Below are 12,770 nucleotides of genomic sequence, written 5' to 3'. Positions count from 1 at the left end.
TTACAAATTCATTCTAAAACTGGATTTATCTAGCCACCAACTCTCAGCCTGGGAAATCTAAAAATATTAGTGTATTTGGTGAGCAACAGCAAATAAAAATAGGTACGAACATACATTTGTAGGTACTCTTCTCTCCATCTGCAGAGGAAGCAGCGGTAGTTCGGCTAATTCAATATCCTGAAAATTTAGCTGTGATCCCAGACCCTACCTTGGGAATTCCTGGCTTTAAGGAAAGGAATATGGTTGCTGTTTCCCACACACCCTTCAGTGCTGGTCCTCTCACAACCAGGATCGGAAAACGTACTACTAAATAAAACGAAGGCAAACCAAAGGCTTATTCAGCGGGCAGAGAATGCCTTCGTGGCAGAAGGTAACAGGACTTACTATGTCAAACATCCTCCTCTGAATATACCTTGATACTGACTGAAAAGGAAGAATTAGCCATGTCTTGTCTCCACTTTGCATTATACACGATCACCTGTGATTATATAGGATCACCTCTGGTGCCGTGTGTGCCAGTCCCGCTGTGCAGCACAACGCAATCCAGGTGTTCACCCAGAGGAAAAAAACAAAGTTTGACTATTTTCCCTCCATTTCCTCCTGTGTGTCTTTTCATTCTCCCATTCAACACCGATTATAAAACACTAAGATTAAAACCACTGCCTGAGAGCACAAAATAAACTGTAATTTTAAGACCCCTGTGCTCTCCAGGCCCAGGGAATGAGGACTTTCCCTGCTGCCCTGGGTACGAGAGGTGGGACCCGCAGAGCTGGGACCGCAGACCGCCAGGGTCCTCGGGGATGGCCAAGGGGACACACTGTAAGCAAAAGCCATTCGTGCTCCACTCTTCTTGGGTCGTACCTTGGGACGCTGATCTTGGCAAAAAGCAGCGCTTGTCATGGACACATGGCCAGAGGCAGACACGGGGAACTCCCCGGTTTGGCTGAAATCAAACTGAGGTGCCACAAACTGAACATACTCTCTATACTGCAAACACTCTATAGGCTTGCTGAAACACTGGTAGCAGCTCTGGCTTCCCTCTATGTCCCTACCTCCTGGAGGAAAACTTGGCGGGGGGGGAATAAAGAAGTACATGCCTGTTATCCACTCTCTCCTGGAAGAAGCCGTAAGTGACGTTGACACAGTATCAGGAAAGAAATGTATTTGCCAAAAAAGCAGTCTGAAGTGGAAAGGAGACGTGATCCCTGGTTGAGCCATCTGCGTTTGGTTTGTTATTAAATCAAAGAATGTGAAAACCTAGAAGTCCTCGCTTGGACAGAAACCCGCTCTCACGGTTCGCTCGCCCCAGCCTGCCACCGGCCGGGCACGCCGCTCTGACACCGGCGTTAGAGCGCTGCTGCCAGCTGAGGGGAACAGCCTCATCTCCTCAGGGAGATGTAACGACACCTCTTAAAACTCCCGAACGCTTCGGCTAACGTTACTGCACGAGCAAAGCCTCTGCCGAGAGCCACCCAGCCCAGAGAGAGACCTGCCCTCACGCCCACGCCTGAAGTCATCCTCTCGCAGGGATGCCCAGGTGCCCGCGGAGGCAGGATCCCCAGCCTTGGCACCCAAACCCTCCCGGAGAAGTCCCAGCGGGGCGCAGAGCAGCGCTGGCGCAGGCGTGAGGACCCCCCGCCGTCGGGGCCGCAGCGCTGGCCGGAGCGGGCAGACGCTGGCGGTTCACACCGACCCAGAGGGCGGCAGGAGCCGAGCTGCCCTGGGAGAGCGAGCGGGGAAGCCAGCCGGGCAGCAGGCACGCAGCCTCGCTCCGCTCCCTGCGCCAAATAATTAGTTATTTACAGACTCTTCCGCCACGACAATCACCCCTGACCTCTTTCACCCAGCCGAAGCAATTAGAGCCCACTGCCACGGACGTCTGGCTGCTTAACACCGCCCGGCTTATTGGCACTACAGCCCCGGCGGCGGCGGGCGAGACTCCGTGCCCCCGCCCCCAAAAAGCCCTTTTATAATCCTAATCTGGGAGCGCCACACACAGAAACCAGCTGCTTCCTCCACCGCAGTGCCGCAGCCTGCCATACGGAATAAAGCCTGCAAAGAAATATTTTTGGGGATCAATCGTACAGTTAACCTAATTAGAGCGTTAAATTAAAAGAGTTTACAGTTATGCCACTTTCCCGAAGCATTCCTGCGTGGTAACTTTTGGCTAGAAAATTAAATAGCATCTGGTGGTAGCTGCTCTGAGGTTCCCTCAAAGTCGTATTAGAAAGATAAATGAAATCAAGTGATCGGGGGGGGGGGGAAGCTGTATAATGAATTTCTCTCAGGGAGGCTCAACTCTGTCCTGTCCACTGAACCCAGGTGGAGGAAGCAATCAGGTAACAGCCCCTGCAGTGCAACCAAAGCCCTCCTGTAGCACAGAGGTGAGCTAATGCTGCCCGCCACCAGCAGGAAATAAATAAATAACATCGGCGATAAAGAAACCTATCCGAAAACGAAATAAAGCAGGGCAGCATTAAGGGAGCTCGATCCAAGGCTCCTGGGAGCTAATGGGAACTCAGCACCTGAGTGTCAGGACCCCAGAGCTGAGTGGCTGACACAGGGGGACAGGCGCAGCGCTGGCAGAGGACAAGCCGGGGAAGGACCTTGGGAGGTGTATGGCGTCAGGCAGGAGGCTCCCGCAACACCCGTCCGAATTCAGGCAAGGTGTCCTCCACTGTACTTTGCTGTCCCCAGCCTCTCACACCCCCACACCCCCACACCCCCATCCATAACTGGCACCCGCCTCCTGCCAAGCCGTTCATACGCTGAAAAAATGGGAAAAAAATTACAAAATATGCTATTTCTAAAAAGTCAAGGAATTAAATTAAAAGCCTGAGTTGTTCCAACAAAACCTCATGCCAAGAGTTAGACTGGAAGAGAAGCTTTTTCTTCAAAAGACATTACACATTTTAATTCACAACTTTTATCATAACCATGAGCCTTGATCAGACACAAAGTAAAGTCTCTCATCCTTGCAATTCTGTGGGACACAGTTTATGTTCACCAACTGGCTGACACAGAAAAGAACTGTATCTTCATTATTTATACACTGCTATTGGTATGCACATCTAGCCCGGCCTGTTAAAGTCAGGAAAGAATAATGGTCTATTCAGTACTGGTAGTGTTAATAAAATCAGGCAAATCCAGCTTAGTTTTGTCTGAACACGAATGAGATTAAATCAAGATTAAATGTGCATACAGTACAAAGGGTATGGTTTATGCTAAAATTCAGAATGAACACATTTTAGTACCCGGTATACAAATGCCTAGACCTTCTCCAGGACTCAGACACCTGAATTAAACAAGGATGAAACTGGAGAAGGCGAAGGCAGATGACACTGGACAAAAGCCATCCAAAATACCAAGGGACAAATATACTGCTCTGCAACCCCGCTGGGGGTAACGGGGCAAATCCCGTGCTAGCAGAAACAGGCACAGCTCAGCTGACTTTCCCCTACACCCACCGAGCGCGAGCCTGCCCCATCGCAGTGCCAGGAATATATGCAAAATCAAGACTCTTTCCCAAGTTTTCATTTTGGGCCATTTTGCATTAGTCTGTGTAGGGTTTAGATTTCACGGCACAGAAGAAGGTGTTAAGCGGGGGCAATCCTGACAACCCACCCAGCCTGGGATGCCTTGAACCCCCCCCCCCCTTTACAGAAAATACCATTCGCTTTAAATTGCCAGAGAAACCAACTCATTTCTCTTTCCTCAGCAATAATATTCTTTCTCTCTCACCTCCATGCACTTCATTTCCATGAGGGAAAGAGCAAACAGAAAAGTAGTGGATATTTAGGTCAGGCACTGTACGCACCGCTACTCTGCGAGGGTTGCAAAATATTAATAAGAAAAGGCAAACAGCCCTTTGTAACAAAGAGCCCCCAGGAACTGGAGGCCGGGGGGAACAGGTTCCCAAATGTAAGCCCTACTCGGGTGTCCGCACCGCAGCGCTCCCCCCACCCCCCGTAACGGGAGGGAGGCGATTTACACCGGGGCTAGTGAAGACCCCCGGAGAAGGCTCGGGGGCCGGGGCCCCCCAGCATCACCCCCTCGCAGGAGAGAAACGCGCGGGGCAGACACGAGGGGCAGGGGCGGCTGCGCCAGCCGGAGCATCGCCGGGGCTGAGCCGCGGGGGAAGGGGCGAGATGCGGGTAGTGATGGAGCCGGGGTGGGGAAGAGCCGGGATTTCACACGCCGGTGCCGGGAGGGAGAGCGGGGGAGCGGCCGCGCTCCGCAGGCAGCGCGGGGAGGCTGCGCCCGGGGCCGCTCCGCCAGCCCGTCCCGCCGGGACCGCCCGCCCCCGGCCCGCCGCCCGGGGCCGCGCGCTGTCACGCCGTGTCACGCACTCGCTCGCGCCGTGTCACGGCCGCACCAGACGCCCCAACAGCAACAGATGAGAGCTCGGAGCTCGCACGGAGGGGAAGAACAAAAAATAATCACTCGGAGACAGCGCGTCGCAGCGAAGGGTCCCGGCGCTGCCGGGAGCCCCCGCGGGAACTTCCCTGCCCGCGGCGGGGGCGCGGGGCGCTCCAGAGCCGCCGTGCAGACCCGCACCCTCGCACCCACCCGCACTGGCACCGGGGGAAGCCGGGGCCGGCCCCGCGGCAGCAGCAGGACAAGTACTTACTGATCTCCATGCTCTGGAACAAAGACCTTTTGCAGTTGCATGTGCAGGACACATTGGGCTGAATAGCTACGGCCGTGCTGTTCAGACCCATGAAGTTATACATTTAAAAAAAAAAAAAAAAAAAGAAAAAAAAAAAAAAGAAGGCGACGGCGACACAAAGAACTTCACGGCCGCCGAGCACTCTCCGGGCAGCACCACATAAAGCCGGGGCTCCTCCTCGGCGCGGGGGGGCGGGGGGAGGGAAATGCAGCTGCGATCAAAAATTGGAAATAAAAAACCCAGCCCGGCACGGCGCGGTGCAGCGCCCCCCGCAGCGGCTCGGCTCGGCTCGGCTCCGCTCGGCTCGGCTCCGCTCGGCTCGGCACGGCGGCTGCTCCGCGCCCCCTCCGGCCCGGGAAGCGGCTGGGCTGGGCTGGGCCCGGCCGCGGCAGCCCCGCACTTTTGTGGGGCGCGGCGGAGCGGCGCGGCGCGGTGGGAGCGCGGTGGGAGCGCGGTGGGAGCGCGGCCCGCCCGCTCCCCGCTCCCCGCTCCGCTCCCGCCCCCCGCGCTCATTCGCGGCCACGGGGACGCGGCCGCGCGCCGCCGCCAGCCGCGGGCGGGCTCCGTGACGTCAGCGCCAGACGGGGACTGCCCTTTCCCCCGCGCCGCCGCCGCCGCCGGGCGGGGGGGGGGGGGGGGGAGGCAACCCCGCGCAGGGTCCGCGCCGCCTGGCGCAGGCCGGGCCCCCCCCGGGGGCTCGCGGAACACGGTCGGCCCTTGCCGGGCGGCGGCCGGCGGCACTCGCCCCCGGGCGGGGGGCGCCGAGCCTGGTGCTCCGAAAAAATGAAGGCAGGTAACGGTCGCCCCGGCCCGCGCCCCGCAGCCGCGGGGGCCGGCGGCCGCCTCCCGGGAAGGGCGAGGGTCTCGGCCGCCCGAGTCGCGCTCAGATTTCATTTTTTATGTGTCGCCCGCACTGCCGAGCCCACCGCTGCGAGGCGGGCGCTGCTGCGGGCGTGGGCTCGCCGCGCCCGCCGCCCCCGTCCCCCGCCGGCGGCGGTGGGACCTCGGGGCGATTCTGCAAACCGGCCCCGAAGGCATCCGGATTTGGCCACCCCGCAGGAGAACCCGGGCGCGGGCCGGGCGCGGGCCCGCGACGCCCGCCCGAGCCCCAGCGGCCCGGCTGCCGAGACCCGCTTCGGCCCCGGCCCCGGCCCCGGCCCGGCCCCCAGGCACCGCAGCAGGAGAGCCGCGGAGCTCTCGGCTTTCTTTGCACAGACAGTTCCCAAATGCAGCGTTTCAAAGAAAAAAAGGGGACGATTGGAAAAGAAATGGGGGGGCGGGGGGTGGAACCTGCGAGCGCCGATTTGGCCGTGGCCGAACTCGGTGCAAATTCTGCCGTTAGCTCCACTGTTAATGCCAGCGATGCTGCTCGCTTCGGCAGAGCGCAGAAACCATTTCAGACGGAGACGTTCCCGTTTTTTTTTTTTCAAACCGCCCGCTTTAAAATGGAGTGACCCCATTCGCTTTTTAGGCAGGTAAAAGGAAAAAACACCATCTCTTCCCCGAGTGCTCAGTGTGCCAAGTTTTAGTCGAGATAGATTTTTTTCCTGGGAAATAAACCTGTGAAAACAGAGCTTTATAATGAATATGCTGAAACAAGCTTAACGATAGTGGTGCGAAGTAGCTGCTATAATACTTGGTGAATCCTGTTAGTGGGAGATAACGACAGCTTCAGTTATCGCCTAAGAAAGCAGATTTTCCCAAAGTTCTTGATAGCTCCGATTTAGGATTTGGAAGTATCTGAAGAGTCCCCAGCTGGGCCTGTGCTCCCGAGAGATGCTGCCGGGAAGATCGCACCCAGAAGGGGACAGGCCACCAACCCAAAACTCGTACAAAGCTATAGAAATCACGCAGGACGGATGGTGTCGAGAGTCAGGTGAGGCATGGTGGCGCTCACTGGTAGGGTTTAACCTTTATTTCCCCCCCAAAAAATGGAATTTATTTCTACATGACCACTTACAAACTGATGTTAAATACGCGCCTGCGCTTTACTCCTCCAGCCCCATCCGGTCCTGTGAAAATGCCTGAAGAGAAAGAACAAGGAATTGCCAGGTTGTTTAATCTTTTACTCTTTGCCACTTGACAGATGGTAACTCCCAACAATTTCTAATCCAAAGGAAACACGGAAGAGGATCTTGCGGCTCGGCTAGAAACGAGCTTTGAGAAGTTTGTGCTTCCCAGTGCTGAGCAGACATGAATTATCGTACGAGGGGGAGCGGCGCCAGGGGCGGCACCAGAGGTGGGGGTCACTGTGCAGGCCTGGGAGAGGAGGGACAATTACCTGAAAAAAAAATCTACGCTAGAACTGGAAATAAAGCATTTCCAATCCTATTTTTATATTTTGTTCCCAGCCTCAGTTTTCTCATCGGTAATGCAGGAGGGGTAATTCTTACCTGCCTTTTGGCTGATCCCTTCAGGTTGGTCCTGGAGTCTCAGGTTTTTTTGTGCCAGGCAAATTTCTAGAAATGCTTTGTGAAAATGTGAAGCGACGTTACTCCTGTTACAGGGACACGGGCCTCGGGTGGGTGGGAGCCCTGCGGGAGCCCCAGAAAGGCCAGCTCGAAAGTTAAAAAGTGAGGCACACGCACGGTCAAAACTCTGAGGACAAATACCAGTTCAGATAGCCTTGTCAGTCAACCCACTTTTATTATTATTTAGCTGGAAATACTTTTTTTTCTTTTTAAAACACTTGGCAGCTGAATATTAGAGACCCTTTTCCAATGGCTCTTGCTTGACTGGCCAGAAAAGGTGGCTGTAAGCTAAGCTGAGCCCACCGGCTTGCAACTAACAGTCCTTCGCACTTAAAATATTGCCTCCATAAACAAGTGAAGGTGAGCACTACACGCTTCCTCACGTTGCGGGAGATACCAGCCGCCAGCAGCTGCCAGCACCAGCCCTGCCACTGCTGCCGAGCCCTCCGAGTTCGTCGGCTGCGTGGATGCGGCCGTAGTTCGTGTTTGAGTCAGAATTCTTGTATTTTAAGACAACAGACATGATACATCCTTAAATGGTCTTAAGCAAGTAAATGCAGCTTTAAGTAATATTTTGTTCTTCCGTGGCAGGTCAGGTCCTCGACTGGTGGGTTACAGAGTCCTTCTCCGCTCTCTCTGCTGCAACAAGCATGGCTTTGCCTTTCGCAAACTGGCACGGCGTCACCCACGGGCCCAGGGAACAGGAGACGGGGCAGCACGTGGAAGGGCACGGCTGGAGGCCTGTTCTCAGGCAGGACATGCTGGGGATGGGTGCTGTGGCAGAAGGAGCCTTGGTGGAGGCATCTCACGGACCCCAACCAGAACAGCCCATGCGCTGGCGGCTGAGCAAGCGCAGGCTGGGAGGACCCGGTGCCCAGGTTGCAACCGAGCTGTGGAAGAGCCGGCTCCGGCGGGGAGAAAGGCGTCCGCCCTCACCCCATGAATCAGCCAGCTTGTTCTAGGGGGAGTTTTTACAAGTTTGCGAAGCTTTTGTGGATAAAGGCTCCAGTTTCAGATGCAGGCTGCTGCAAGTTCACACATCTTCCTAACCTTAAGAAAAAAAAAGAAAAAAAGAAAAATAACTGTTTGCAAGTCGATGCTGGTTTAAAAATGCACTGTTTACCACCGTCCCGATTTCATCTGAACAACTCATGCGGCTTTAAGAACAATCAGCATTTTTCCACCATGATTTAAGAACAAATAATTAAAGTCATCCGAGATGGGCTTGTAAAAATTAAAAGTACATCAGCTAACTTTAAATGGTTCACCCTGGTCTTTGTAGTAATGCTATCCACCCTCCAGCCCACTGCCAGAGTTTCTTCCACACCAGCAGCGAGTACTGCTCGGCTGATGGGATACTTCCAGAACACACCTTTGTTGACGTTGGCTCCTGTATTCTGTCACTGATCAGCGTTTTTCAGTTTCTTTCCACGTTCTCCCTAGCGACACTTCTGATGGCTCCAGGATGAGTCTGGCACTGCCAGATCTCCCTTCGCTTCCTGGTTTTGCCACAAAATGTCAGGGTGAGCCAGGGCTGCTCGCTGGGCCTCAGGCTCTTCGTCCACGGAAAGGGACACACAGGAGCTTCAATAATATCTGAGGTCCTTGGACAACCTGAACTACACGAACCCATCAGTCTGCTCTGGCTAGTTTTGGACTATAATATAATTTCACTCATTGCCAGACCAGAAGTCAGGCATTTGCTTGTTCGGTGACATTTAAATCCTTCCTTTTATTCCTCACCGCAACACTTCAGCATTAGTTAAAGATTTGAGCGACCCCACATAATCATTATAGTGCAGCACTAAGGGTAAATTCATAAAATGTAGTTGGAAAGAGATCCGTGTGAGAAATAAGTAACCCTAAGAGTCAAATCATTTTCTTCCAAAAGTGGTTGACGCGATCTAAGGAAAAACAAAAAACTCCACAACTCCCCAAAGATTTGTTAACTAAACAGTTGTCCATTAAAAAGACCAAATATTTCACAGCATTAGTCTTTGGATTAATGTTTAATCGATATGCACTAACGCAATAGGGCAATAGTTACCATGGTGAATAATTCTATATTTATTTTCAAGCAAGCCTTATTTCTAACAATTCCAGACATGGTTTCCACTTTCTGGTGACTAACCTCTTAAGTTTTTGGTTTTGGTTTTGGTTTTTTTAACTGTTTGGTGCCAGGAGCTCGAGCTTTCTCCCCAGTGATTAGAACAAGATCTCTGCTGCGACAAAGGAGAACAGCGCCAGGCAGGGACGCGGACGCTCGCCAGTTTTAGCTAAGGGCTTGTTTGCCTTTGAAAGTCAGTACAGCTACATCTCAGGTACGATTTCAAGTGTACGAGGTATTGTGAATTAAGTCTTCGGTAGACAAGCCCTCATCCTTGTTTGGAACAGCAAAAGCATTTTCCTTCTGAGACTTCACCCCATTTGCTAATTGTCAATAACCTACCTCAAACAATATTCCACCTAAAAGGCTCCGAAACACCCTCCCCTGCCCTCTCTCCCTCGCTGGGAGCCCCCCCTCAGCCCACCCGCTCCCTCGGGACGATGACCCTGGGCAGGAGCTGCTGTCACCAACCCGGGCAGTTCACAGCTGCCTCCCAAGTGCTTTTTTCCATCCCTGCACAGCGCTGGGCTGGGTCCCATTTAGGAGGTTTTGTTCCCAACCAGGAGGGCTAAAAAGTCAATGAGTATTTGTTTGTAATGAAAATTTTTACTGAAGCCACCAGAATGTTATTCCAACCCATTCCGTCTCATTTAGGGCCTGATATAACTCCAGCTGACGTCACTGGAAAGACTCCACCCTACCTTTACATTTTATTGGAGGCACTGGTAGGAAATATATCACTTCACTAACAAAAAATAATCACCCTCTGAATTCACAGCTCCCCAGCTGAAAATATTTCATTTTCTTGGGCTAGGAAAACCAGGATGGCTATGTAAAATAAAACAGCGCTCAGGGAAGAGTTTTAAATGCATAAACATAAAATAATTCCTGACTTTTCTTGATGGAACAACAGGCATTTTGGAGAGAGGAATGAGGCTTTGGAAAGCAAACAAAGGTGACCCTGAACTCCCCGACTGAGAGCTGACATACCGAAGTAAAGACTTCGAGCTCATCCGAGGAAGCACTTGAGTAATTCTGAAAGCCAGCTCTGAACCACTCGCAGCGGCTTTGCTGCCAGGCTCCTTCCGTAGAGCGGTTTAGAAGTGGAGCAGCTGCAAACAGTTCATAGATTGAATTGTCCTTTTATGGTGCCCATATACAGCCACATGCACCCACACACATGGTTGGATACATACGTACACACGAACATACTCGTATTTGCCAAAAAACGATTGCTGTGTTTAGTGTCTTCTGATTCTTGCGTAAAAGGTGCGATCAGAGAAACCCAGGCTCTGTTCTGCATTTTTCCACCTTGACGCACGCCAACGGGTTGTAGCTCTCGGGGAGCTGGGCAGCCCTGCCCTGCCGGGGGAAACGCAGGTACCGCTCGGCCCCCCTGCCCTGCGCCTCCAGACACAACTGCTGCAATTGCTCCGCAGCCACCGCGGCCCAACACCGTCACCAGCCCGCGGATCGCCCCACGGAGTCCCTGCGTGCCTGCTACAGGCGAGGGCCACGAGGCAGCTCAAGATGGAGGCTCTGAAGATGCCCCCGCCTTGAAACGCCGTCCAGTGCTCAGCCCTCGCCCTCCTCCCAGCTTCACCAGAGCACCCGGGTGGGGTGTGGGGTCCCCACAAGGGGCTCCTCGCGCCGGCACTGGTTTGAGTCACCCGGGGAACACAGCCCCCGCCCTGGCCCTGCGCCTCACGCCCAGTCGAACGCCCTCACACCACCCACCCGGGCCCGCCACGGGAGCCGTGGGTGGTTCCCGGACTGCCGGTGCCAGGGCCGGCGTTGCCAGCGGCCCCACGGGGCACAGCACGCCGCGGGAGGGGACCTGAGGCTCCCTCCCGGCCCGGAGCAGCCGCTCCCGCGGGCGCGCACGCCCCGGGGGGCGCAGGGGCTCGGCCCCGCTCCCACGCGGCTGTTCCGGCTCTCCCTAGCAATGCCCCCTCAGGGCTCGCATCGAAAACCAGGCGGAATCGGGCGGCCCGGAACGCGCGCCTGCCAGCCGGGGCCCACAGAGCCGAAACCCCCTCGCGCGAGCGCCCCACGCAAGCCCAGCGCCCCACGCCGCGCGCCCGGCGGGGCTCTGCCCCTTTAAATCCCCCCAGACGCCGCGGGGGCGGCCCCAGACGGCGCCCGGAGTCACGGACAGGCGTTCCCCCGCCCCCCGCATGTAAATGACGCGCGCGCTCAGCCAATCAGAAGCGGGGGACCCGGCCGCCGGGCGCAAGGCAGCCAGTCAGCGGAGGGAGGCGGGGCGCGCCCGGCCATGCGGGCCCTAACTCCACGTGGGGCGGCGCCGTGACCGCGCGCTGACCCGGTGCCGTGACAAAGGCGCAGCTCGCGCCTTCCCGCGCCGCCGCCTTAAAGAGCCAGGGCCGGGGGCGGCGCGCGCCCCGCACCCACAGGCAGAGCCGCGGGCCCGGCCCGGGTGCTCGGGTCTGGGGACGGCGTGGGGGTGAGGGGCTGCCACGACCGCCAGGTGCCGCGGAGCCGGGGCGTCTGCGGCACCCGTGGTGGGGAGAAGGGCGCGAGTTGAACGTCGTGTGTGCGCGGGGCGCGTGTCGCCGCACCCACGGCGCCTCCAACGCTTCCTGCCCGGTTAACGAAGCCAGCTCACACGTCCGTAGTGCCCGGCAGGCACCGGCACACAGCAGGCAGTGGCACACAGCAGGCACCGGCACACAGCACCATCGCTCAGGGACTCCCGAGCTGCCACCCTGCCCTGCCGCGCCCGGGCAGGGCCGCCGCGCCCGGCCGCGGGAAGGGCTGACAGCCGGGGCTCGGCCGCGAGCCCGCGCGTTCCCTTTGCAGGGGTCCGATGCCGGAGCCCGGTCTCTGCACAGACGTCAGCGGCAGGGCCTGCAGAGGCTGCCGCGCTGGCAGGACCGTGCCCTTGAACGCTTTTCCTTTAGGCTTCCCTTATTTCGTGCCCTCGAAGTGCCCCGCCGTGACACCTGGGAAAGCACCGATAAGGAACGTCGTCTGGGACGGGCCCGAGCTGCTTGCTGGGGCACGCGTGGGCAGCGCGCTGGGTGCTGCTGATGGGAGTTAGTACGGGGCAGAAGGAAGAGCCGACGAGATGCGTGCGCGCGCGTGCGTGTGGGGTGCAGGCTGAGCTCGTGCTCGAGTGGTCATGGCTTTGGGTGGCGGCGAGCCAAGCACGCAGCTGAACAGCCCCACTGCTGCAGAGAGGCCCATTGTTCATGGACAGGCTGTTGAACTTGCACTCCATTTGCTCAGCCCGTACGGCTGCGGTGCAGTTGAGGGGCCGTGTGGATTGCCTAGCTGCACATTTGACATCGTCATCACTACCTAATAAACCTGTTAACTGGGAAGCTTCAACACCAAAGAGACAGAAAAACAAACAAACAGGAGGACTAGGAAAGAGGGAGGATCCTGGAACACAAATGCTCCCATAAATGCCTTTTCCGTAAGTCTATTTACTCAGCTGCTGAAATGATTTCAACTGAGTGATTAGTCTTACATGCTAACACCAAGCCATCCATTCTCTTCT

The 12,770-nt window shown here is 56.1% G+C and overlaps 1 protein-coding gene and 1 long non-coding RNA gene across 3 annotated transcripts in view; one reads left to right on the top strand and one right to left on the bottom strand.

Moving 5' to 3' along the window:
- PMEPA1 (prostate transmembrane protein, androgen induced 1) overlaps positions 1 to 4,813 on the bottom strand; it is a 49,212-nt gene extending 44,399 nt beyond the window's left edge. Inside the window, exon 1 of one of the 2 annotated variants that reach the window (XM_076351855.1) lies at positions 4,631 to 4,813. In XM_076351855.1, the coding sequence (XP_076207970.1) occupies positions 4,631 to 4,733 (103 nt within the window). In that variant the 5' untranslated portion in view covers positions 4,734 to 4,813. The remainder of the gene's footprint in view (positions 1 to 4,630) is intronic. The other variant, XM_076351854.1, reaches the window with a different exon arrangement.
- A 1,104-nt stretch (positions 4,814 to 5,917) lies between these two features.
- On the top strand, positions 5,918 to 8,391 carry LOC143166903 (uncharacterized). Its single transcript, XR_012996463.1, has 3 exons — positions 5,918 to 6,545; positions 6,756 to 6,908; positions 7,732 to 8,391. It is a non-coding gene; the product is annotated as an uncharacterized LOC143166903 (long non-coding RNA).
- Positions 8,392 to 12,770: the final 4,379 nt, after the last annotated feature.

The sequence above is a fragment of the Aptenodytes patagonicus genome, chromosome 14 (genome assembly GCF_965638725.1).
Source record: "Aptenodytes patagonicus chromosome 14, bAptPat1.pri.cur, whole genome shotgun sequence".
NCBI lineage: Eukaryota > Metazoa > Chordata > Aves > Sphenisciformes > Spheniscidae > Aptenodytes > Aptenodytes patagonicus.
This window is presented reverse-complemented; position numbering and strand designations above follow the sequence as displayed.